Genomic DNA, 27,819 nt, shown 5'->3' on the forward strand with positions numbered 1-27,819 from the left:
CACAGAACACCTTTTCCAAATACACTGTATATACGCTTCAATATGAACATTAATCCCCAATACTATCATCATATACCGCGTGCGTTGTTAAAAGAATGTTTACGGATGGTTGAATCTGAAAGCCCGAACACTCTCCAGGAATTGTTGATTGAGACATATCGACGCTGGACTAATTTCACAACCTCGGTCACCTGACTCTTAATCACCCTCTGTGACGTCCTTTGAATCAGACGTCATTTCAGCGGGAGTGGAAAAGTGGGAAAACAGTTTGTCCTAAATTTCTCGGCAGTTTCGACACCCCCTCGCTATAACAACGCCTGACCTACATTGACATATCACCACGCCGTCAGGTGAGTGTTTGTTTATCTCGAAATAACGCGCATGGGCATCCAGGTGTCGCCGCAAGATGTTTCCCTGTTATAATCAACACCGAACCAATTCACAGGCAATAAATCTCGTAATAGAGTAACTTCGTGATAAATAAAAATGATTATTCATGCGGTTCGACATGGTGAAATGTACATGACACAAGTCCACGTGAATCATTTGTAGAGCATGTTAGGAAATAGTGACAGGGGATTTTAACCGGATAAGCTGTGTCCACACTCGAGCATCTGTAGCAGACGACACACGCACGGGACGGGACAGGTCAGTTCAGCAGCAGTATCGCAGACGACAGGTACGTCATGTGTACATGTCCGCCTTTCTATGGACTGATAGTGTGATAATCTGATCATATATTCTGCACCTTATCTTCCTTGGTCGTATATGTTTACCCCTTCGTAATTGTGCTTGGCTGTAAGCATTTTTAACGGCCATAGTTCTGATCTAATTAAGCGAGCTTGTCACGAGTGAATTGCAGCAGTATGTATAGTGTCTTAGTTTATATTATCGCTGATATAATGTGTATATAGTGTCTGCCAACAACTGTTTATTTAAAAAGTCATAAATCTGTGAATGTTTTTTGGTAAACATTGATAACTATTTATACACGCAAAGGTTCCCGATTGGTTGGAACTTGAAAGGTATTGATTTCAAGTTACTTCGACATATTATTTCATTTTTGAATTCAGCGTTTGATCGTCAGTATTATTTATTACAGTCTTACAGTACACTTCGTGAAGAGTCTAGTATACTAAATGTAAAGGCGAGCTTGGCACATTTCCTGTTGATAATTGTCTTAAGCCAAGGCCGTGTCTGGCACCTTCCGCATATGAATGTTAACATGCATCCATTGATATTCAAGGACCATGACGTATACGTGCCCAGCATACAGTGATCTATTGATTCAAAACACGTTAGTGTCACTTATTAAATGTTATTGTATAACAGGCCGAACAGACACGGAACAGTTGCAATGGTCGCGGGTATCACTTGAGCTGAGTGTATTGATTGGTATAAAAACGTTAGGAATCGGCGGTTACAGGTTCAAACGAGAGCCACGGTCTTGTCATACAACTACAACAACAAATGCAAAAAGGCTTCACTCGACCGTATGGTTTGTTTGTTTGTTTGTTTGTTTACCGCCGCACACGGCATTATTCCAGCTATATGACGTCGGTCGACCGTATGGAATATATATACGTCTGTATTGGGCGTGACGTGTTTGTTACAATTGCATGCATGCATTAAGAATGTGTCACGATTATGAGTTTACAAAAGTTATATAAGCGTTAAATGATGGTATAAAAATAGTGATGAAAACAAACAAAAATGTCGTGAGATAGTAATGTATTTGGTTTAGCCCTGAATTAACATGGCACTCTCCTGCGTGACCAGAAACGAAAATATTTTCGGGTTCTCTGGCTGTAATTCACCTTGAAATATCTCGGACACAAGGAGGTAAGAAGTAAGTTCTTTATTATGTAGATAATATCCATAAACTCATGTCTGATGACTGTTATCGGGCGATGTCTGTTATCTGATATTAATATGACCTATTATAACATCTTTGATCATTACTATGACCGAACAGGAATCTATTTTTAATTCTGGGGCTTGGTCATCGTTTTAGTTTAAACGGATTCAAGTGTCCATGTTGAATATAGTAGTAAGCATGGTCCAGAGTTGCATCCCTTAACAGTACCAGGATCGGACCGACAATTGTTTGAACTCCAGAGTCGTCTGATTATAATCCTTGTTCTGGCAGGACCATCCCGTCGCCATGCATGACAATGATGCGATTCACTTCTATTATTATTATTCACTCACTCACCCACCCACCCACTCAATCACCGTCATGAGTATTAGAACCATTTGCATGTTAATCTCGAAACGTGCTAGTGCATTGGGTTGTTACCTTAACCGTTGCATAAAGCCCAGATCAACAACATGCGCCTTTAATCTTGTTTCTCCACCTACCACACATTTCCTGAGAAATGCATATGACTCTTTAGAAGGCTTGTAAACAAAGCGTACAGCGACGTCGGGGGCGCTGTGTCATTACCTGTTCCTCGAAATGTTGCATGCACTGCTGATTATGGCCCAAGTGTGTGAGAGGGCACATTACAGCTATTCTGTAGCCTTCAAATAATAAATCGACCATAACATCTATCATTAGACCTTGTTAATGTATGTACATTTTGTATATATATATATAGGCAGAGTAAAGACGACGACTGCAGGTAGGCTCATTTTACCCCCAACCCCCAACCCCACCCCTTTCTTAGTTGTCATAATGGGAGTGAACCAACCCACCTCTCCAAGTAGTCCTTGTATGTTACGCAAGAAACATGTCGCAATATGTACATCCTCGACCTCTTCATCTTTTATAAGCTTACAGTTACTTGATCAAAGTTGTGTGGCAAACTTAGCGCAAGATGTATTGCGCAATAACTTGTATGTACATTGGTGAAGCATTGATATTTCATATATCACTGAGCCACCCGTGCCCGATTTCCATAAATGCAGGTGTAGTTCAACGAAATCCTAAGAAGGAAATTATATCAGCTTAATGTTCGAACTGGATATGTTCCTTCTAAAGTTGACATACAGGTTAATATGAGCTTAAGTTTCGAGCGGAATATGTTCCTTCTAATATTGTTCCTTCTGTAATATATTGACGATCGACTCCAGCCATTGTTAGACCTGCTGTTATCACTGTCAAACTCCTCACATCAATTGTGAAACAAGGAAAACAGATATATAATTATCTAAAGTAAGGAAAATAAACACGTGTGTCCGCCCGGATCTTCATGGGTCGTGATAATAAGGAAGAGAATATATGGATGTCAACTTCTTTATTATGACGAAACACAACAACGTTTCAGAGTATTTGCTTACTCCTTCATCAGGTGAATGAATGCCATGAGGCAGACAGCATATACATGTACACGTAAGGACAACACAATTAATAAGATAACAAAAGGTGGAAACTAACAAAGGGTAGAAACTAACAAAGGAAGCCAACAGATGATTGGGGCTTATAGGTGATTAGCAATAGACAATACAGTAATTGTGTGATTATACTATAACAATTCAGATTTGTGAGAATTTATTTTTCTTTTGAATTAATGACAGTATCATATCAAATACATCGGCTGTATTCACAAAGGTGTTCAACCAACTAGACTAACGGGATCGGGTGGTCAGGTTCGCTGACTTGGTTGATGCATGTTGATGCATGTCATCGTCTCCTATTTGCATAGATAATGCGAATGATTTCGATCAATGGATTGTCTGGCCCAGACTCGATTATTTACATATAGCTGGAATAATGCTGACTGCGGCATTAAACAACAAACAAACAAACAAGCTAACACAAAGGTGTTTAAGCCAGCGGCTCGTATCGCATAGTGTTACAATAACCTCATAATGTTTTTGTGCTGTTTTCGAAAGATTTGGATATTTTTTATCTTAGTAGATTAAATATTTGACTCATATCTATGATTATGAGATTTGTGTCGTATCTATGTTCAAAATCAAGTCATCTCGTTTTATCATTAACAATGATAACAACAATTAGTCTTGATTGATTTAAGCTTCCAGAACGCCGTGATATAACTGGAATACTGTTAAAAGCAGCGTAAAACCCAACTCACTTCAGCTGCCAGACATGTTCCTCATATTGATTTTCAGTCGTGTATATTTAGCCATTGGTCTGGTTTTGATGGAATTTTGAGGCTTCACTAGCGTCCAGAACTCGGCAGAAAGTAGGCGCGGGAGCCTGGATCAGTGTCTCTTCAATACGACAATACTCCGTTAGTACAAAACACAGAAAGAGAAGCAGGCAATTAATGTTCTCATACATTCACGAACATGGTACCAGGGTACTTGTATAAGTTATCTTTAAACATCCTTATTCCTGTGCTTTTATTACAAACTCACAAACCATACAAGAAATCCTTTTCAAACACAAGAGAGCGTAATGTGTTCTCTTCAGTTCTAAATACAAGTCATTAGATAATTGAATTATAATGGATCAACTAAGAGGCATTCTTAGTATTTTCCCGAGGAAGTATTCCGTGTCCAAGACTGCATAATTAAAACCGCCAGCAGGTTCTTTTGCTGTGTACAAGTAAGTTCCTTTGTGAATCAGATTACCGATGATTGCGATGGTTTTAACCTTGGAAATAAATAATATAAACTAATGCGTATCTAAAACGCCTGACAATAATCAGATGGTTCCAGGATGATACTAGTATTCGTCTCTGTGGTCATTTCTGCACCATCACGATTCAGTGATTAATAATGGCACTGTTTGTTCTGCTTCCAGTGTGTGTTTACTGCGACTGTCTAATGTCGGAAACACCTGATATTTATTACATTAGCGAGCAGTATAGTGTTGTATCGACAGTTCGGATGATAGAGTCCAGCATGTGAACTCTTTGACATAAGAGTAATCTTCAGAACACAATTATTGATCCTTTTACCGTTAATGACGTAAATAGTTCACTGATCGTGATTGCGTTGTATACTATATATTACAAACCTGTCAATAGTGGCATGAATGTTTCAATCAATTGTGTCCTAATTCATTTGACTTGATATACGAAATACGCCTACATAATATAACAAATTAGACTCTTTCTCTCTCGATGAAGCTGGCTAGCTCAATCGGCCCAAGGAAAAATGGTATGTGTTTCAGCAGTTTTTAATCCTAGGCTGAAGACACTGTGACAAACCACCCCATCTCCCAACCCACACCCACCTTGGGTTAAGAGCTCGACCAGCCATCGTGGTAGTGTCAGATACCTCAGTCCTCAAATAATCCGTACAATGAATCTCTTTCTGATACAAGTCAGGGGTCGATGTAAACAAGATTGGCATTCAAGTGAACGGGAGATAATCCATCGATTGGTGGATCTACCTGTTGTATTCTACACACAAGTCTAATCAAAGTGTCCTGAAGTAATCGCATCTCTCCCCACGCGCTGGAATAATCACAGGGGAAATTGAGAATAGGTTGTAATCGATTAACACTGAACAATTCCGTCCTACTGCAATTGCCCTGGAGAATAATCCCCACCCACCCTAACCCTTCTCTTTCTGGTTGTCACGAAAGTGCTTCCAGGATGGATGAAGCGTGCACATTGACTGTTGATAAGTGACAACGCGTAATTTGTGAAAATTAAAAGCCAACAGTGGAACAGTTGCTGTTATTTGCTATTACCGTAAACATACTGGACCTAAAAGCTGTCTCTGCAGTAACCCTGTTAACGCTCGTGACGTGCGTGCCGTGTCAGTAGCCTAGGAGGGATCAAAATAATGGTCCATTTCGATGAACCAAGCCCTCCGACTGATGAATATCGACCAAACACCAACTGGTTAACAACCTTCAAACGAACAAGTATATTTTGTATGAGGCAGGTGATGTGTCATTGTCAAGTCACACCTACTGGTGGCCAAGTCGTCTTCGGCTCCTTAGTTCCCTATGCCGAATTGCGCCTGAAACCTGTGATGGTTGGTTTGAATCCCAGATTCGCCCTGATAATGATACTAGGTTTATCAGCAGCATATACCCGTGTTCGTGAGTTTCACCAAAGCTGTAAAAGTCGATGACCTACCTGTACGTACATCACTGTCGTGACATAACGCCATCACGTCGCGATGTAACTGAAATACTATTCCAATCAGCATTAAACCAAACTCCCTCACTTATACCCAGTGTTTATCTTTCTCTAGTTCTCTCACACGCACAAGCACAGCTCCCTCCCATCCCTCCCCGATATTTCGAGAGTTGGGGTACAAGGTAGAGGTAAGTGTTGTCAAGTCAATTAGCATTGACTTAGCTGACAAGAATCCACTTGTGTACATGTCACTGTGCTGTAAATGCCACTGGTATCACACGTATATAGCAACATGGGAATTTAAATCCCACAAACCTTAATGACCGTGTGGCTCTCTGCTGACCGTGCTGTAATTATAATAACATGACCATCGTAGCTTTCCTTAAGTTTCTTATTTGTTTTTATTACAGTAGGTTGAGTGTCAAGCTTACAACCAATAGTATTGTGTGTGTTTATTGTGTGATCAAGTAAATATTGCTTTTGGGGCGCTGTATGAGATGTCTCACTAATTAAGGCGTTGTCTCGTGCCAGGTTCGATTCTCACATGGTATCGGTTGAATAAAACCCAGTTCTGGTATCTCGACATAAGTAACGTGAACCTAACCAAGTCTGTTGTGTCATGAGGTATACCCTCACGGTAGAATGATATTAGCTGCTGTGATGACAGACGAGAAATGCACACTCTGTCAACCATGTTACATCAATGTGTAACTTGACCCGACATCACGGATCGACGCTCACACTATTAATCACTGGTTTGCCTACGCCATGTGCTATAGACAGGTGTGATATGGCTGGAATTTTGTTTGCATTCATTCACTCGCTCACGTTACACTGGCTTTGGAAAACTGTTTACTCATATTCGTATATAAGCTGCTTGTACTTAACGACTGTAACAAAGCTTAGCATTGTCTCTTCGTTCAGTCTTACAATAAGCCTATTAATGATTATTGACTTCCCGCTGGAATTCCATAGCAGATCCCAACTAGACTTTGTTCGGGCGAGAACCAACACTGAGGCAACAAGAATTGTATTGTGACATTTGCCCAAGGAGATTTAGGCCTCAGTAAGTAACCACTTTGGAGAAACCCACGAAGTCAGGAATGGTGCTTATAGATCTAGAGTGTAATCAGTGTGCTTCTTGGAATCCACGACCCTGTGTTTATGGCATGCCTGGCGGACGCAATTGTCACAGCGAACTTGGCGCTGTAGACGTCTGGACCAGAGTGTCCACTGAAACATGGGTGTTTGGTAACACTGCGTACATGCTGTATTACCTAAAGCAAAGAAAGAGAGGAACACTTACAACGAAGAAAATGTATGGATGTCAACTACTTTATTTTGAGGAACAAAATGTATTGGAGTATATACTTATTCTTCATCAGCACCTTAATGAATTTAACGAAACGTTATCTTTTGAAAAGTATCTCTTTGGAATAAAATAACAATAACTTGCTCATTCAAACGGACCCCTGACTACATTTTGAGGGTGGAACGAGTGTGTAAACGAGGAAACGCTCCTGTTGTTGGTTCAGATGTGAAGCCCTTCGGCAGCAGCGAATTATGTACATTCCCAAAGCGATCTATGAATGGCGATATATGCATAATTTCCATATCTAATAAATAAATAAATACGGCCTCACAGGTGTAACGATGTTAAAACATATGAGTGACAGTGTTTCTCCGTATCCATTGTAACCTCTCTTGTATACATCGTCCTAATTTCTTTTTGAACAGGTCGAGTTTACCACCTGCGTAAAATATTTCTAACCAGGATGTAAGTTTTAGACCAGGAAAAACATCAATAGTTTGAGCGGATATTGTCCCTTTTCTTTGGAAAAGGAGACAAGGAAAGAAAGAAATTCTTGAAACACGACCCAGGCCTTTCAAATGAAAGAAACAATGCGAAATTTATATGTCATCCTGTTTCTAAACAGGTAGTCTTGTGACTGAAATAGAGCGTCATAAATTATATTTGACCTATGAATGCCTTCTTCCTGCTCGCTGATGTATTATCGCCGGGACCCTTTTGAACAGCTTCTTCGACGTCACTAGTATCAGTGATAACTGTAGCTTAGCAGGAAAAGCTCGTTGTGGCTATGGCCCGGATTTGACTTCTTAAATTCGTTTTGTTGTATGTTTGACAATATGTTTGTTTGCTTGTTGTTTATCGCCGCGCTCACCAATATTCCAGCTATATGACGGCGGTCTGTAAATATTCGAGTCTGAACCAGACAGTCAAGTGATTGACTTCATGAGCATCGATCCATGCAATTGGTATACGATGACATACATCAACCATGTGAGCGAGCCTGACCACTCGATCCCGATAGTCGCCTTTGATCTTCACGAATCCTTTAATACGTAAAATCGGTTGAATCCATTCTTTCTGTCTCCTGTCGTTATATTGCAAGAATATTGTTAAATGATCACCCACAATGACAAAGTTATATATAAGCGTTGTAGTACACTAAGGTGAGTAAGTGGTTTAGTACTGGTTTGAACATGTTTACATTGATTTCATATCACTGACTGTCTAATGTGGGAGAAAAGCTTAAAAATGGAAGTTGCGCACGTTCACCATTTTGGTAGAACTAACGAGTCACATAACGATAAACACATGGTCATAATCAGAGCGGATATATTTTGAAGTTAAGGCAGCCGCTTCTCTGAATCGCGAGCCCATGTTGAAGTATAAGGGTTACAATTATTATAGGTGCTACTGTATTAAATGAACAAACATTTTACTGTGGGTTAGACCCTCGGTCTGCACAAAAGAAACAATATCTCACTAAGGTGGTACCAATACAGTGACCATCTACACACAAATAATGTCTTTGTTGCTCCTTAAAATAGAATCATACATTTAGCTTTGCCTAGTTTATGAAAAAAAACCATTCTGGCAGATAAAAACGACATCGTCGCAAACACCCCACCCAACACTGCCATCTGTGTGTGTAGCCTGTCACCGTGGTATATGTCAGGCACCTTAGTCATCGTACATTTTGTATAACGAAGCTCTTTCTTAGATTATTCAAGGGTCGATGTAAACGCGATTGACATTTAAGGGAATGATCGATTGGTAGATCCACCTGCTGTTTTCTTAGGTAATCGTATCCTTCCCCACGGGCTGTATAACATGGGGCATTTGCAATATTTTGTGATTGATTAACACTGAACAGTTACACCTATTGCAATTGCTTTGGGGAATAATCAGTGTACATAAACCGTACCTTACTGTACTGAAGAGGACCAGGTATTCTTATCTTTTCGACAGCTTCTCCTCTCGCCATCTTTGTGTTCGTAACCGGACATTTATCAAGATTCATTTGAGATTATTTCTCACAATCTTACTTAGTATATAACCACTCTATATAACATTATTTACAGTGTAGATTACTCGTGTATCGCATTTGGATTGTGACTTAAACTTGCGCGTTTAGTTGATATCTTTGTTCGTCACAAACTTTATATACGGTAACTATTTCCCCACTAAGTATGCCAACAACGTGTGGTATATCCGCGTGCGTTCTATAATGTGCCCCAGTTGGGTCATTAAGTAAACAAATATATAATCTGTTTTGGTAACAGCCACTATAACAACACGCTGTTGTATTTGTAGGTATAAAAATACTTTACAGTGAAAGAATGTCTGATTACTACGTTAACCCTTGATTTGACCCCCTCCACTCCACAAAAGAATCATAAATGATGATGATAATCATCCTTCGAACTATTATCTATCCTGATCAGTGGACAAGGAATCCCAATTCGGACCAGACAGTGATTCATCCGTTCGGAATATGTTGTCAGTTTGAGAGAGGCACGTTCATATGCAATATGTGAATAGTCATAATTGCTACGTATCATCCGATTAATAACTCAAGTTTCCATGGTAACCTTCATATGGACTAGTTAACATGCTGACTCATGGGAAATTATTTGAAAGTGAAATGCAGTCACAATAGCAGATGGTGTATGACATAGATGGCATACGCTTTATTGATAAATTATTTTATATAACGTCGTTTCTGTTATAAATTTGATGATGTCATGAATGGAATATGTACATTAATCACATTGGTGTCATCTTTACTTGATGTCATGTCGTTTACTTGTAGTTTTTGCATAATTATTTGGTAAATTCCTCTCGTTTCGAAATTAAGTTGATCGAATATATATGTAAGTCGAAGCCTCGGTTACTTTGATGTACGGTGACCCAGCAGTTCATACCTTTAAGAATCCTTCAAATAAGGTAGACAATATACAGATAGGGCATCTCTGCAATACGATCCCCAGCTGGTTGTGTATTTAATAAAAATGCCACGTGGTATTCGATTTCAGAGGTCAGTCAGTTCAGTATGCAATATACACCAACTGTCAATCAGATGTATGTGCGTATTGACATCGCTGTACATCTGCCCAGTAGCCTCAGCATTCGCTGTGTTTGGCTATGAAATGTCAGTCCAATGTTTCCTACAACACATACCATTATCTGAGTGAGTGAGTGAGTGAGTGAGTATGGTTTTACGCCGTTTAGCAATATTCCAGCAATATCACGGCGGGGGACACCAGAAATGGGCTTCACATATTGTACCCATGTCGTGAATCGAACCCGGGTCTTTGGCGTGACGAACGAAAGCTTTAATTTAACCACTAGGCTACCCGACCGCCCCCACCATTATGTACTGGCCACACAATTCATTAACTATGAATGGGTAATGTGCATCTAGTGCTCGTACAGTGCTCGAACCGTTGAATAAAATATTATTGTGCTGAAATCTCGACGGGTAATGGGTTTATACCGATGTCCTGCGCAATAGCTAATGATTGAATATCTACTTCTTGTGTTTCAGTCATGATTGATATCAAAATGTTGACGGCTGGACAGAATTAGTAATAATTTATTGTATTCCACTCCAGGAATAGTTATCTCATCGACGGATGCTCCGAAAGAATTATTATATTAATGAGTGAGTTGTATTTTACGACACTTTTAGCAATATTCCAGCTATAGGACTGCGGTTACACAAGAAATAGGTTCCACACATTGTACCAATGTGGAGAATCGAATCCAGGACTACCGCGTAACAAGCGAAGGCATTAACCACGAGGCTACCCCACGGCCACATTATATTAAGAGCAATAGGGCTTTGGTTTTTGCACTGGTCATTGTTCAAAACATGTGGAATATTGTCTCTATCAGTGTGCATTTAAATAATGATTACATGTTCAGCACAATCTGCTTGTCATATAGGCGTTAGAAGGTTTGGCATTCACGCCATCATCTCATCCTACCGGGTACCCATTCGCTGTAGGGTGAACGGAAAATAAACGGTGACACAGTGATGATCTGTTTTCCATCATGATCGTGATATATGATGGTGTGTAAGCCATGGAATGACGTTCACGATGAACTTTTGCACTAATCTTTCTTATTGTATGAATAAATCAAGCGAGCAACTATGGCTGTTACTGTTAAATATTCAAATACGGATTACAAGCGAGCTGTTACATCACTACGCCTCAGCTTTGGGAGAAATAGTCCCAAGTGATTTTTTGTAAAACCCTTGGACGCAGGAGTAGTTAGTAACCAGACCGGTAGGCTTATCTAGGATTGGAACCCACGATCAGTGACTTTGGTGAAACCGCTAACACGCGTGTGGTGGAGAAAAAAACTAGTTTCATAATCGAAGCACATCTTGGACTCGAACCCACGGTTGTTGACACAATTGTGCATATGTAGCGAATTGAAGCCCCTCATACTGCTGCGCCACCAATACTTTATATATTGAATAAACAAACCATGATGTATGGTCCTATTATAAAATAATAAACTTCGTATTAGACCCGTGAAGACCCGGGATGAAGTAGGTCTTCAGCAACCCGTGCTTGTCGAAAGAGGCCCCAACGGGATCGGGTGGTCGGGCTCGCTGAATTTGTGGATGCATGTCATCGTATCCCAATTGCGTGGATCGATGCTCATGATGTCAATCGATGGACTGTCTGGTCCAGACTCGATTATTTACAGACCATCGTCATATAGCTGGAATATTGCTGAGTGCGGCGTTAAACAATAAACAAACTTCGTAACACGTTTAGTGTTATTCACGACTGCTGACGATGCGTGGCAGTTTGTATTCGATTGTTAATACATACCTAATAAATAAATGTGACGGGCTAGACTTGAAGTTAAACCACTAGCAAATGTACTTAGTTTCGCGGTGAGGGCGACTATTTCAACATATGGCGCAGGCAAGGTGCGCGGAATCGATCTGTGCCTCGACAAGATATGAACACTATACTCCAGTGTGAAGTGATCTACATTGCGAACCCGATCGTTATAACGCCACTGTTGTAATGGTATGATAAGTTAATAGGATGGCGTTACAGATGTGGCAGGCTCAAGTTATGTACATAACTTTTAATTAAGATTTATTAGTAAGTAGTAAGGTTATATGGCCTTGTTACCATTTTAACTGATTAGTTTATAACGATATTTACATTATAAGAATATATTATTAGTTATAATATTAGTTATGTTTTATACCTTAGTATTTTATACCTTAAACATTCATTCCATAGCTCTGTAACATTAAGTAAGCTTACTTCTAACTTCCACTAATTGTCACACTGCATGCTTTTGACTTACAGCACTCTTTGCCCCAGCGCGCCCCGCCCCAGTCTATTGTCTTGATGATAGGCCAAGCTGGCCATAGCTACAACAATGTTTGTTGTTGAATTTTAGAAAATGAGTTGCTATTGTCACCTCAAGGAAAGACTCAGCGAGATTTATTGCCTCATTCATTTCTATGTGAGGATTTGGATTTGTAAGGGATTTATTCATATTTAAGACTGAATTAAGTACGTACATTCGTACCGATAATAAAATAAACGTCATCAGCCTCCCCCCCCCCCCCCCCCCCCACAGCTGTTTGTGATTATTTGGCCAGTAGATCACCTACTCCACTATCGGCCAACACAACCACGGTTACCCATTAGAATATGCAACATGCTTCTGTGTAATCAAAACTATAAACGATGACATGTATGACTAATATGAACAAGTATATCACTTCTATAGTGATCATTAATTAAAATGACGGATTGGAGACATACATGTAATATGTAATATGTAATGCTTGTGGTTTCAACACCTTTTAAGTCTCCAAAGATCAAGTTACGTTATCCTAAATCTCTAAAACTCAAAATGAAGTAATTTACTTCAATACAAGGGTTATATGACTAACGCGTTAGTGAAGTCAAACTGGACACAATTTAAGCTGTAGTCACGTTGTGTCCGGTTAAATTTGCCTCATAATAAAGTGTTTCTCTCTTTGTGAACAGGGTTTCATGAACTGTTTCCGTGTAAACATTCTATTAACGCGATGTAATACTGATTTGCATGTAAATGTCCTACGAGTTGTATAAGGTGAACGATGTACAGTGTTTTTTGAAAAAATATAAAGACACGTGACCTCAACTTGCAAACTGAATGTAAATGTCATTGGTTGATACGGTCGCGGTCTCCACAGCTATAGTTGTACGTTATCGATAACATATCATTTATGGTGAATATCACAGTAGGCGACTGCACTGCGAGAGCTAACAGGTTAGGGATTCAGCTTCTCAGCAAACTATTTTTCTTGTATCCTCCAGAGAACAAGGAAATGTCATTGCCATGCTTATGATAGTGTAATATAATTGTTGTGTGGGACGTTTTATCCTTTCATCCAGTGTATCATGTCATACCACAATATTTATTCAGCTTTTCCTTTTTCAGATTCAAAGTAGATCAACGAAAACCTCGGTGAAAGTAAACATATCTCAAGCATGACGGGTATGTATAATATCGATATGTTTGGTGGTTTCTTTCTTTTTGCGTTTGTTACAGCCGTTGATACCATGTGTGAACGTGTTGATTTTCATATCATACGCCTGCGGCTGTGGTCAATGCTCATGTGATCAGCCACTAGTTTGTTTACTCCAGACCCAAGTGTGTAACCGTCGTCGTTTTCTGAATGTGTCAGCCAACGTTCTACCATGTAGTTGGGAATTACTCGTTTCTGATTAGTCAATCAAAGGTTTCAAATCACAATAACCACTTCTTCGTTAGTCATTGTCGGTAGTCGTTTTAAATAATGATATGTACATTCATCGGTTCCAAAATGCTGATATGTGATGTCTACAATATTCACTCATCAATGCGAAGTGAATGAGTTTTCATTCAAAACTCAAAGTTGATTTGTTGGTTTAACGCCGCACCGTAGAGTGAGTGAGTGAGTGAGTGAGTAGGGTTTAACGCCGCTTTTAACAGTATTCCAGTTATATCGCGGCGTGTCAGCTTAATGTGGAAGAAAAGCCCGAAGTGATGCAGGTCTCAGACGATTACCACTTTGACTGTGCCACCCGTGCCCACCGCACCGTAGAGACTAATCACGTCTTGACCCTCCAAACCATATCATGTGCAATGCCCCATGTCGTCGGAATACGTTGACATGAAATCATCCATGTCTAAGCCCGACCACCTATTTTATTTTGCTTTCTCGAACGATGTGCATAGTATGCTGGAGACCTATTCTCCATCCACATTTCATTTATATGTTTCTCATCTTCAACTTCAACCAGCAAGTGTGCAAGTGCGGGATGACATTCCTGCTATTTCCATATCCTTGACGGCTGAATCCTCGTGATAAGGATTATTTTCGTAATATTAGGAATGTTCAAGTTTTGTTTGATTGTTGTTAACGCCGCACTCAGCAATATTCCAGCTATATGACGGCGGTGTGTAAATAATCGAGTCTGGTCCAGACAACCCAGTGGTTGATATTATGAACATCGATCTAGGCAATTGGGATATGATGACATGCATCAACTAAGTCAGCGTGTCTGACCACCGGATCCCGTTAGTCGCTTCTTGCGACAAGCATAGTCGCCTTTTACGGCAAGCATGGGTAAGGATGATAGAAATGATATATAATTGCAATTTTCAGTCTCTGTGAATGGCTGGCTTCTGTCTTTGTATTTGAAAAGTTTCTTGAAGTTTCCTTTTTTCAAGTAATATCCCGCTTCCGTGTGTGTCGGTGTCTGTGTCATATGTTGTATATTTACTTGTTTTAAACCTCCCTTAACACTTGATAAAAACGACCTTCTCACTTGAATCAACTGTCCTTCCTGTATTGGGGAGCCTGGTGGGTAAAGTGTTTTCAAGCCAAATCTGAGACAGGTTCGATTCTAACATGGGTTCATCTCCCTCGTAAAGAGGAGTCACTCCTTGATTTTGTAATCTTTTCCGAACGCAAATGAAACTCTTACATCAAGACAGAACTGTTTTCTAGCATTTAGGATATGCTATAAACTTAATTTCATTTTCTTGACGCGCTAGTTTGGCAATTATTTATCTTGGGTAAATATAATAATATGTAGCCAAGGAAATGTCGCATTAAAAAAAACCGCAAACTTTTGGGGAGGTAATCTTTCTTAACATATAGATGAAAAGAATCAGATATATGTCATAGATTGTGCGTAGCCTTTAAGGAAGCTAAATTCTTGAACATGAATTCATTAATGATTAACGTTCTGATCTAACATTAGCATATGTACATCCGCTTGAGGTACTTTCCCTTGGCTTTTCCCTTTGTGAACATTCAAATGCTTCCTGTTTCTGCACAAACATTGTGTGTCAAGTCAAGTCAAGTCTTTATTTCGCACGAACTCCACTGGCCCATATACATGCAAATTAGATGAATCTATGCAGCAAACTTCAACACTTCATGGTAAACCTGCGTTCGTAACTATCTGTCTCTTGGCATAGCTTTGCACCACAAATTGACATGGTTTCCTTGGCCATATTTCACAATGTCCAGATAGTAGCATTTGAAACGTATTCAGGGTTGGATATTGATAACGCAATAACGCAATGTGCGAACGTGTTAAAAATCAAAACCATCACAAACACATTATTATCCTTGTTCCCCAATAACTGACTGATAAGTGAAAACGGGTAACGCTGGCTACTTGAGCTTTAAGTTCAGACCCAAAGGGAAATATGTCCCAGCTTATGTTTTGTCCTCTCCGATGTCATCGTTGCCGTTCACCTTCTTATTCCTTATGTACTCTTTTTTAATCGTTTTGTTTATTTGTACTTTCTATATACGCGGAACACTGGTGGCCCAGTAGTCTGTTGCACCGCCATTAGTGGTTCAGAGTTGCGTCCCTTATGGGGGCCAGTATCATATGATCGTGGGTTCGAATCCCAGATTAGCCCTCATTACATTATATTGCTTCGTTAGTGTCAAACCATGGTCGTGGATTTCATTAAAGCAGTACACGTCTAAGACCTGCATCACTTCAGGAGTTCCTCACACAATAAGCTGAAACGCCGTGATGTTCTAATTGAAATAATTTTCAAAAGTTGCATAGACCCAATCTCACTCACTCGATGTCTATTCTATTGTTACCAGGCCTGATAAAACCGAAGCAGTACGACTGGAAGGATTCCAATCTTGCCCTGTTCGGCTCTGATCTGGAACGCCAGGTCAAAAGTAAGTATTGTTTTAATATACTTATAATAACCCAAACACGTATCCGTTCATCCACTAGCCTACCCAATGTTCTCGACCCCTTACCCCTCTCCTGCCTTCCCCATGGACCTAATTATTGTCATACTGTATGGAGATGCATTGCCCATGCTTCTGACCATTATCAACAGTTGTGCCTAAGCTAGTGATTCTTATTTCAATGTTATTTTAACCCATTACACGTCCACTCAGGCCTACGCACAGAGATATCGAGAAATGGTATGGCATGTTGCACGTAGTAACGTTGTACGCATATGTTGAGTGGTCAATAGAATGCTAAATTTGAAAGCGTATAAATCATCGATGCAATAAATACCCGTGTTGTAGTTGTCGGCCTCTTCAAGTAAAAGATATGACCTTTTTTTTACAACTGGTTTTTGACATGGGCCGGTTGTTTAGATTTTTTAAGAAACTGTCCGATTAATGTTTCCTAACGTTTCCTCGTGGCCGACCATTTGCTATTCTGGGAATCTCTGGGTGTCTTAAGTAAATAAAATGAGTTCTTCAAAATGCTGGAGGAAAATTATTTACGTCAGAAAATATGGACATGCTGGATATTTAGAAAAAAAACGTGTTGCAGGTAAAAAAAACCCCATTGTTTGGCCCTGCCTTTCACTGAAAATAATTGTGTGTTTTGAAGCGCTTCCTTCAAAATAAAATTCCAGCTACCCTCGAATATTCAATAGTTGGTCCTTTGTTGTTCAGTCTGCGTTTGTGCACCCCCGACCTCATATGTACTGTTCACGGCCGTTGTTGGGAACATCAACTCGGTTCTCATAGTGGTAAACGTTTTTCAACAAGGTTTATTCATGGTACTTATACCACCCCTTGTATTGTATGTCAGCCCGAGTCACAACCAAAACCACTCAAGGCACATTTGTACAACATTTGTGTGGGGGAACAGGCGGCTAAGTAATGTAAGACACCGTAAATCGATGTTCAGAGTATCCCAAATGCGTGAGTTGCTGCTTATGATATCAATCACTGGATTGTCTGGCCCAGACCAGATTATGTACAGACCGCCGTCATATAGCTTGAATATTGCTGAGTGCGGCGTTAAACAACAAACAAGCAAACAGTTCTATACATTTGTTATTCAAAGATCCGCTGATCGTGGGTTCGTTTCTCAGATTCATCTGGATTGATATCTTTAGTTTGTCGGTACTGCAGCCGTACTCTGGATTTGAACTAAAGACATAAAATATTTTCTCAGGCCTGCGTCGCTTTCGATTTTCCTTGCGTACACAACTAAAAAACCCAGAACAAAACGGAGTTTTATCTAACTCAGTCACACACTTACTGTATAATATTCATTTTTTGTCGTTTAAAGGATTCTTTAATTAATATCATTTTGTCTCTGAAGAGGAGTCTGCCCAAGGAGAAAAAGCCTGGCAAAAAGCAGGACAGAAAGTTGGCGTCCAGATTTGGAGAATTGTGGTAGGTACATCCCTACTAAATGATAAAACCAAACCCTTATTCCTTGTGTAATGTAAGACTTTCGACTTCACATAACATATATTAACCTTTCTCTCCAACATGACATGGATTCAACCCATATGTCTAATTGGCCGATGGCCTTCACACGTTTTCTTGAATAAACTTCTTGACTTCTTGACAGGGGACACGGGTAGCACAGTCGTCTTAGGCGCCGCGATTCGCTGTGTAGAGTTGCGTCCCTTGGGCACGCCAAAGATTATGATTGTGGGTTCGAATCACGGTTAGCGACGATTATGTTGAACGTCTGAGACCTGCTTCACTTTCCGGCTTTCCTCCCACATTAAGCTGACACGCCGCGATATAACTGTAATACTGTTAAAAGCGGCGTTAAACCCAACTCACGCACTCACTTGACAAAAACAATACTTAGCCCACACTTGAAAAAGGAACAAATTAATATTCGTGTATTTATAGTTTCGTATAAGTGTTATGATTATTACTTTTCTTTTTCAGAAATTCCAAGTTACAGACTGGCCCAAAGAAGACTTTGGCAAATTTTACAATGGCGATTCTTACATTGTCCTGAACGTATGACATTTTTTTTCTTTAATGTCGCCTTAGCATAACTTGTGTAGTCCTAAAGTGTGTTATATTTACCTAATGTCAGTTATATTATAAGAAAGTTTGTGCAGTATTGTCGTATGCGTTCCAATTGTTCAACTTCATCAGGCATAAAACTATTTTTGATTCGTTGCTTAACTTAAATTGAAACATGGACCAGTACTCTTTCCAACTGTTTTAACGGAGTTTTAGTAAAGGGAGATAATCCTATAGTAATATAGCAATCCCGCGGTAAAATCCTTTACCCTCTACAGATGCATGTACATTCCTTGCGAACCCCAAGCCACATTTGTGATTGTATTGCAGTTTCGTACATTGCAAAACAAGGGGATGTGTGATAAGATGTACCCAATGATGTTGCACATGCTTTCAGTAAATACAATGAGTAATTTCTTATCGTTAATTATTCTGAAAAAGTTAAATGTACAGGGTTCAGTTTCAAGTTAGGTTTTGCAGTTCACCGGCTGATACACCTTGATGTTCTACGGCTGTAGACGCACTAATGGTTATTTATATGTACATTATCAGACCTATACAGAAGACGGGTCGGACCAGCTTCTCTTCGACGTCCACTTCTGGATCGGGAAGTACAGCACCCAGGTGAGTCTCCTCACTACTTGACTACATTAATATGTACCCGTCGCCTGGCTGTATTGGTGTCACTTCATACCCTGCCGACGTGGATCATACCTATATTTCATCAATCACAAGTTTTCACATTTATGTATTGTTCTTACCTTCTCTGTTTCCAACCGGGGGCACGGGTGGCCTAGTCGTCTAAGGCGCCGCGATTCACTTGGCAGACCCTATGATTGTGGGTTCGAATCACGATTCGCCCCGATTATGTTTCTATATTTGTCAGCACCATACCCGTGCTCGTGGGTTTCACCAAAGTGGTAAACGTCTGTGACCTGCTTCACTTCGGACATTCCTCCCACATTAAGCAGACACGCCGCGATATAACTGGAATAATGTTAAAAGCGGCGTTAAACCCAACTCACTCACTGTTTCCAACCACATCACTAAAACAATAATACATTTGTACTCTTGCAAGAGTTAAGAAATACGACCAACATCCCCTAGCCCTTCACTTTTTGAATTCAATAAACATACAAATCCTCCTACCAACCTTCCACTGAACTTGAGACTTCACGATACAAATACATTTCTATTTATATAACCTAGACCCGCCTCGGAATTAGTTGCTCCGACTGAAACGTCTTTCCTTGTCTGGTATGACTGTCTAAACCCAAAAATATATTTTAATGGGTATCATAACAAATATAGAATTATCTAGGCATATCTGTATGCCAAGTTTGAAATGGTATTGCAGTTATCAGCAAAACAAATTGCACTATTTTTAGGATGAGTACGGTACCGCCGCCTACAAGACAGTGGAGCTGGACACGTTCCTGGACGATGTTCCTGTCCAGCACAGGGAGGTTCAGGGTCATGAGTCGGCGCTGTTCAAAAGCTATTTCAAGACCATCACGTGAGTCTGCTCGGTCTTGCCCGCTACTATGGTAGTCCTGATAATTGTGAGATTGAACGTGTCAAAGAAGATGAATAAAGATTGACGGTGGATTGGAAAACAAATCCATGATAAAGGTGGGCTTTTTTAACAATATGAAAAAAACACAACAAATTACTTGTTTTCAGAATCCTCGAAGGGGGCGCTGATAGCGGCTTTAGAACAGTCAAACCCGAAGAATACAAACCAAGACTCTTCCATTTCCATGGTGACCGGAAGCACGTGGAGGTTAAGCAGGTAGGATCGTGTTCGCGACCTATAACTATATGCGTTATGATTGATGTGAAGTGAACTACAACTCCGGAAACATAACATTTACATAATAGCGAGTGAGTGAGTGAGTATGGTTTTACGCCGCTTTTAGCAATCGTCCAGCAATATTACGGCGGGGGACACCAGAAATGGGCTTCACACATTGTACCCATGTCGGGATTCGAACTCGGTTCTTCAGTGTGGCAAGCGAACACTTAAACCACTAGGCTACCCCACCGCCCCCATAATAATAATAATGCGAGAAACCCTTTCCATGGCCAAAAGAATTCTTCGCTAAACGCAAGGTCGATTGTACAATTCCAACTCTATCGTGAGCATGTACCTTCTGTTCCTTTATAAAAGAGTAATGGACAGTGGTCAAGAAGTCTCTTTTGGTTTGCAGATTCCCCGGTGCAGGAGTCGCTTGGACTCTACTGACGTGTACATTCTGGACCTTGGACTGACCATCTACCAGTGGAACGGCAAAGGAGCCAATGTCAACGAGAAGACCAAGGTGAGACGACCCAGATTGGTGCAAGCAACGTTGTCTGACAAGGCATCTGTTCATAGATTATTAACTTGATGTCAGGTCAAAAATGTATTCGACTGGCATATGACCTTTTTATCAGCGCTAAGTAATTGATTTTTAATTGGTTGTTGTAGCTCTCATGTGTTCACATGTGCATATAGTACTTTATGGTACTTCAAGCCTTTACTTTCGATAACTTGTTAGTATTCATTTTATTGTACACATAACTACCTCCCGAGCAATTAAGTATTGTCTTATCTCATCCCACGAGGAGAGGCAGAAGTGAAGCTTAGTCTCGTCATGCAAACAACAACTCTCATTTGAAAGCAACACCGATGAGGGGTAGCCTAGTGGTTAAAAAGCGTTGGCTAGTCACTCCGAAGACCCAGTTTCCATTCACCATATGGGAACAATGTGTGAAGCCCATTTCTGGTCTCCCCCGCCGTGATATTGCTGGAATATTGCTAAAAGCGGCCTTAACCATACTCACCCCCTCACCTACCGATGGACTGAGCGAGGGACCTTCGGTAAGACAGTGTAGTTTGTGTTGTGAACATCATCGTCTTCGTCGTTGTAGGCGATGCAGTATGTGCAAACCTTGGCAGAGGAGAGGTCAGGGAAGGCTATCACTAAGGAGGTGCTAGATGAGCACAGCATGGACCAGACGGTAAGTGTCAATATTTTAGGTCCTTATTGAATTTCAATCCAGATTAGGTGTCAACTTCAGCTGTGATGATTTTGCTGACTTGGCCATGAATCATCTACAATTTGTAACTCCCGTCCCCATCATTGTATGAATGTGGATGAAAAAAAGGAGGTAAAATAATGTGTAAGATTGTTAAGGGCAAACATTGGTGCTGTGTAACATATTGTGGCCTAAGTTAAAAGAAACAGACCCGTGAAGATCCGGGGTAGAATACTAGTAGGTCTCCAGCAACCCATGCTTGTCGTAAAAGGCGACTATGCTTGTCGTAAGACGCGATTAACTGATGGTGGTCTGGCTCGCTGACTTGGTTGATGCATATCATCCATCCCAATTGCGTGGACCGATGCTCATGATATTAATCACTAGATTGTCGGGTCCAGTCTTGATTATTTACAGACCGCCGTCATATAGCTGGATATTTTGTTGAGTGCGGCGTTAAACAACAAACCTACTAACAAACGAAACACCTCTTCGTGCCATTGTTTCTTTTTTAAAGTTCATTTGTTGTCTGTGTGATTTCTCTATCATGGAAAGATTAAACTGTTTTTACTGAGAGATTGGTGAAATATTTGAGAGTTTCAACGAATGTCATCAGTGAGTACATGCTCAGTGAGATGGCTAGTTGACACATATGGATACTGTTTATGTGTTATGTTGTGTTTTCAACGACATGAGATATAGGAAACCGACTATTTATATTCTTTTTCAATACCCATTACTATATTTGACCTTCACAGCCATGGAAGATTAGGGTAAGTTATGACTTCAAGGTCAAGGTCACGGTACTGAAGAATGCTTTACATCTATTATGCTTTTATGTTGTTTTGAGTTTAGCTGTGTTTTTAAAGTATAATTTTGGGATGTTTTTTAGCTCATCTGGCCAATCGCGACCTATTTCCCTCTTCATAGTTGAACCTTTTTCCATGTTCATTTCCGTAACGGAATGAGAGAAGTGAATTTGAATCTTGGATGACAGTGGGGTATTCTCTCACGTATTTCTTTCATAATGATCATCCCCAACCAAATTTCTAATGTCTCTCTAGAAGCCTTATTAAAATGTACATATATTTGTCGGCCTGACGTATATAGTGATAGTCACAGTATCGTATAATATAGCTCCACGGCTGGTTATCTATTGAATTCAGATTCCGTACGCGTAGTTGTTCACGTGATAAAAACAATTTGTTATCAAGCCTAAACTTGTATTTGCATTTGCATATGGTCACCATAGGATTTCACAATGATAATAATTCTTGTCCATGTTCGTACGATTTTGTCCAGATGAGCTGTTTATCTTTTTCATATATATCTTTTACTTCAGTTTTCGTTTGGGAAGTGAGTTATGTATGACATGTTCCTCGTTCTATAATCGTTATTTCATTATGAACGATTTAGATAATAATATAAATAAATTACATTTATATATATTTTATGCAAGGACATACATGTAAATGTATAAAAAAACGAGATATATGTGTACATGTGCCTCATACAGAGTACTTGCATTGTGTTTATCATTATTCAAGTCGTGACACTGTAGCTTCTGGAGATTGCGTTGTCAACACAATAGTGACGTACTGAAACCGTTATCTACGTCACTTCAAGTGTATGCTTATCACCAGCACAACGCTTGTTCATTGTCAGTACTTCACCATCTTAAGGAGCCAAGGGCGTTAACTGACTATAAAAGTCTAGTTTCCTGGACTTTAATAGTCAGTTAGCGCCATTGTTAACGCCACATTATCCTCAAACCATGACACAGGTAAGCCCTCACGCAATCTATCTCAGACGTGATTTGAGACACGCCATAAATTTATAGCCTGATTTTGCTGCGTAATCCAGTTGTGTTCTCCACCAGGGCTCTTTTCTAAATCCAAAGTCAAACTATTTCTCAGGCTATCGGATCTTCCATTCCGATGCAAAGCGCCACTCTCATTAAAATCAGATGTTCTCGCTGCTGCTAAACAAAGATCTGAAGTCATCACATTACAGGCACTAGTTTCAAACTGGCGACTGGCTTTCGTGACTATGCTTCAAAATATTTTTACAAAGTTCTCGATTCAGAATTTGAAGAAAACATTAAGGAATGTCTAATAGATGACAAAGAATGTACGTCTGGACTTCCCAGGGACTTTGTATAGTGGTAACGAGAAGTAAGATCTCATTTTAATGACATTGGCAAAGTCTCCCAAATCGTTTTTACAATCAATTAAAGCAGGCAAGACGACACAAGCTGAAAGACGGATATAACGATATATTCATATTTTATGAAGTGCTTGTTTATATAATTAAAAAATGTTGATAATTAAATAATCCTGTTTTTCTTCAGCACGAGTTTTATGGTCTACTGAACGAAGCTGATGAAGAGGACACCGACTCCCAGTATGAGGCTGGCGACTCCACCACAGAGTTGTACAGGTCTGTATATGACACGGGCAATCTGTATATATTAAGGCCCTCTGTTGTATGGGATCGTTAAATTGGTTTTACTTGAAATGGCGATGTATACTGATAAAGTGGGAGTTCTCGAAGTGATCAACGACTGAATAGACAATGTTTCAGTCATATAGGAGAATAACACTTTAATAGTGATCTATCTGTTTGTAAAGTCAATTCCACGTTTACATAACAGCCAGCCTTGATATAAATATTAAATTATTGCGTATGGCGTAAAGATTCACTCATGACCTTTTATTTAATTTCAACCATGACCTTTCAGGTTGTCCGACGCCACTGGCGCAATGTCCTTCACAAAGGAGAAATCTGGCAAGGTCACAGAAGGTGACTTTGACAGCAAGGTGAGTTCTGACACGCGTTCTGACCCGCGTTGTGACTTTTTCTGATTTTTTTCTGATTTTTAAATCAAAGCAATAATGCAATGCATTAGTATGACAGCTGATTGAGGAGACAAGGAAGGGATTGTTATTTTTGTTCAAAGGACACTGTTGTTGACTGTAATCATGGTTTAAATTTCGTTATGACGTGTGATGGGATGAAATGGTGTTTAACCTCGCCTTCAGGCTTATTTCACTAAAACAGCGATGTTGATGCATGTATGTGGGGGTGATTGCTTGTACTTGTTGGGACTTACACCGGTTTGATAGTGCTGGCCCACTGAGATACCATGCCGCAGTTTAACGTGGATACCTCTCTCAGACACAGTATAGTGAATTATTATACAAGGAAACAGCAAGTACCATCATGCAACTTCTTTTGGTATGACGCGGGAAGGGATGACTCTCCCATTTAAATATATCGTTATGTGTTGTTTAAGTGTTATCATGTACTTTTTATTGTTATCGGCTTTCAGGATGTGTTTATTCTGGACACGAAGGCGGAGCTATTTGTCTGGATTGGACGCCAAACCACCACAGCAGAAAAGAAGAACGCTATGACATACGCTCACGTTAGTAGATTCTGAACGTTCGATTATCTGTTTATTTCGTAAGACCGTGTCTGATATTGTCCACACTCACACACAAGATCAACATCCCTAATGGTGGTTAATAACATTTACAAGCTTTAAAAATATTTTCCCGTATTTAAATAATGATGACTCCCTGAATACAATCCGTTCGCGGCATTGTCGGACAAATATTGTCTAGACTTGATTATTTACAGACCGCTGTGGGTTTGAACGACAAACAAATAACATATTGCATCATTTCTCTGTTGAATGGTGTAGGGATAGGGAACTGATTATGACCAGTCAAAAAATCTTTCAAACTTCTCAATTATGATCCTGACCTTCCAGACGTACCTGATGCGCAGCGACCACCCCCTGATCCCAGTCAGCTGCTTCAAGGAGGAGAAGCCGACCAAAGGCTTCAGATCGGCCATTGCTGCATAAGCCAGGCAGTCTCTAGAAGTGATATTTCATCCTTGATGTATATATTTATCAGTGATATATACACCATTCATCTTTGTTCATCAATTGTGTACCAGAACGTATGCATGTGTAATAGACATATATCAAACAAAATGAAATCAAATTGTGATATTGTTCACGAAGCCTTTTTCAAAGTGAAACTCGTTCAGATGTAATGTACAATTACGTCCAGATTAGGGAATCGTGGATACGTATTATCGCTGATATTATATTATATAAGCATTTAAACAATCATTGTCCAGAAGGGTTTCTTTCTGGAATAACGGTTTTGACTGCACTTTAGTATATTTGTGTGTATTCTGAAAGTCACAGATAAGTCTTCTCGATCCTGCTTAGTACCTACATTGTACGCAGTGCAAATAATCACTTCTCGAAACTTGGCATTGAAATCGTATTCTAGAAACAAGGCTGAGCAGAGTGAACATGCTTTGCTAAGTGTGTATTTGTTCCTCCCAGATGACTCCGATGCTGATGCGGCAATAAACAATAATTACTCGGCGTTAAAAAATAATTACTCACTCCTACTCAGATAACTCTGACATAATCATATGGACTAATCCTCTCACGTTTGTTAAGTTTTAGTTTTACTCGAGTTTTAGTCGGGGTTTTTCATATTCCATTAAACCATACATGCATACAATATCAACATTTCATCAATGTATATAAGTTAATGAATAGTCGTTAAAATCGTTCTTGATAAGTACCTAAAGTGTTATTAACCAGATAGAAATATATATTGTTATAACAAATATTACTGAGTACAGACTGGTACACTATAAGTACACTATAATTCTAAATCGCATTTATATCGAAAATATTGTTTTCATGTTTTGTACAGCTTGTGGAGTATTGATATCGTGTGGCATCATATCATGTAATAGGCAGTAGTAGTAATACGTATGTCTGACGAATCCGAAGATGTCAAAAGCTGTATAGAAGTACTCTCAGAACAAATTACGCATTGTGAACATAACAGAGATAATCTTTTGGACTCTGTCTCAACCTTGTCAACCAGAGGTGTCATCAAATGTCTGTTTTATGTAACAGGTCTTATAGTTTAGTCAGATATATATCAGTGGCAAATAACATAAAATACTGAATAAAACAATTCCAATATTTAATCTGTATCTAATCAACCAGTGATATATCCGTCGTTCCAAAGCAGCTTCCAGCACCACATGCATCATTAGCATCCCATTAAGACAGATTAATTCCAGTTCTATTCTTTCATTTACGTTGAATCAGGGATTGAGTTGAACATCTCTAAATACAAGGTTTGGTGAATTGCAAAAGTCAATGCATGTTTTACAGGTATACACCTTAGGCCACAACAAATTATTCATGTTCCCCGAAATGTACTAATCAGTTTCTTTAAAAAAAGCTTTTAGGATAGAATTTATTAATCAACCGTGTAGTGTACTAGTGTACTAAAGTCTTAAATTTGCGGAAACTTGATATCTGATAAACTTGATAGCCGCAAAAACGAAACCTGTTGCCATGGTCAACTGGCTTACTTCTGGGCTGATAACTAATTTGTAATGGTCTTGTGTGAACTGTTAATATTTATCATGTGCTTGACCTCTTCGGTTAGGTCAGTAGCAAAGCGACCTTATTTGCACATCACAATACACGTGTAATGCCACTTGTTTAAAGATATGTGGTTTTGAAACAAAACACATACTTAGATGTCAAATTCGTTGTCCAAACTCTACTAAAGATCCATAGCTATCTTTGTTTACTTTTCACGTGTTTTAGTTATTGTATCCAAATTAATAGACACATGACTGCCAAAAGGAACTATTTCTTTCTTTACTTGTCAGCAGTGCAGTGAAAGAATCACCACCAGCCATCCTCATTACAAGAAGGATCCCTTCTGGCAATGTTTAGAATTTAATCCAAGAATATATTTGTTCATATGTTTCAGTCTTTAATTCTCTGGTTTATAACACCGTGTCATCTGTTGAGAGATCAGTTTTCGTTGTCCTCTCAACCATTCCAATAGCATTACGTCTCAAGACTAGTTACCTTGCCGATGGATTAATACTCTTCAGCGTTTAAGCCATTTATCATATGTACTATATATGGTGTGTTCCGGTCTGTTGTGTTAAAGATTTGTGTGTAAATAGAACTTTTAATCGGAATTTGGAAATAAAGCGTGATAAGTCATCTGATTTTCCTTCATTTATTATGTGAACTGTTTACAGCTGACTACAATGTGTTTTGTGTCAGTCATGCGTCTTTTGAATTATTCCGTTTTCACCATGGA

At 39.6% G+C, this 27,819-nt stretch overlaps 1 protein-coding gene across 7 annotated transcripts; it reads left to right on the top strand.

The window, feature by feature from the left end:
• The first annotated feature begins 165 nt into the window (after positions 1 to 165).
• Positions 166 to 27,719, top strand: LOC139444790 (gelsolin-like protein 2). Of its 7 annotated transcripts, XM_071225746.1 has the most exons (16): positions 442 to 679; positions 6,124 to 6,196; positions 13,792 to 13,848; positions 16,472 to 16,552; positions 17,952 to 18,025; positions 18,539 to 18,613; positions 19,175 to 19,246; positions 20,011 to 20,138; positions 20,306 to 20,414; positions 20,833 to 20,943; positions 21,536 to 21,625; positions 22,402 to 22,416; positions 23,994 to 24,082; positions 24,384 to 24,462; positions 24,975 to 25,070; positions 25,419 to 27,719. In XM_071225746.1, the coding sequence occupies exons 3-16, from the start codon at positions 13,842 to 13,844 to the stop codon at positions 25,512 to 25,514; spliced, it is 1,122 nt and encodes a 373-aa protein (XP_071081847.1). In that variant the 5' UTR covers positions 442 to 679; positions 6,124 to 6,196; positions 13,792 to 13,841; the 3' UTR covers positions 25,515 to 27,719. The 7 variants fall into 7 exon arrangements, with proteins under 7 accessions (XP_071081845.1, XP_071081847.1, XP_071081844.1 ...); XM_071225744.1 differs by lacking the exons at positions 442 to 679; positions 6,124 to 6,196 and adding an exon at positions 166 to 350; XM_071225743.1 differs by lacking the exon at positions 6,124 to 6,196 and having other exon boundaries at positions 443 to 679.
• The last annotated feature ends 100 nt before the right edge of the window (positions 27,720 to 27,819 follow it).

The sequence above is a fragment of the Haliotis cracherodii genome, unplaced genomic scaffold, assembly GCF_022045235.1.
Source record: "Haliotis cracherodii isolate W230 unplaced genomic scaffold, xgHalCrac1.p SCAF_6, whole genome shotgun sequence".
Classification (NCBI taxonomy): Eukaryota; Metazoa; Mollusca; class Gastropoda; order Lepetellida; family Haliotidae; genus Haliotis; species Haliotis cracherodii.

Bases quoted from the DNA above. Each gene is read 5' to 3' on its own strand.
- LOC139444790 (XM_071225744.1), top strand. The intron at 18,026-18,538 runs GTAGGTACATCC...TTTCTTTTTCAG, and splicing joins TCCAGATTTGGAGAATTGTG to AAATTCCAAGTTACAGACTG. The intron at 25,071-25,418 runs GTTAGTAGATTC...CTGACCTTCCAG, and splicing joins ACGCTATGACATACGCTCAC to ACGTACCTGATGCGCAGCGA.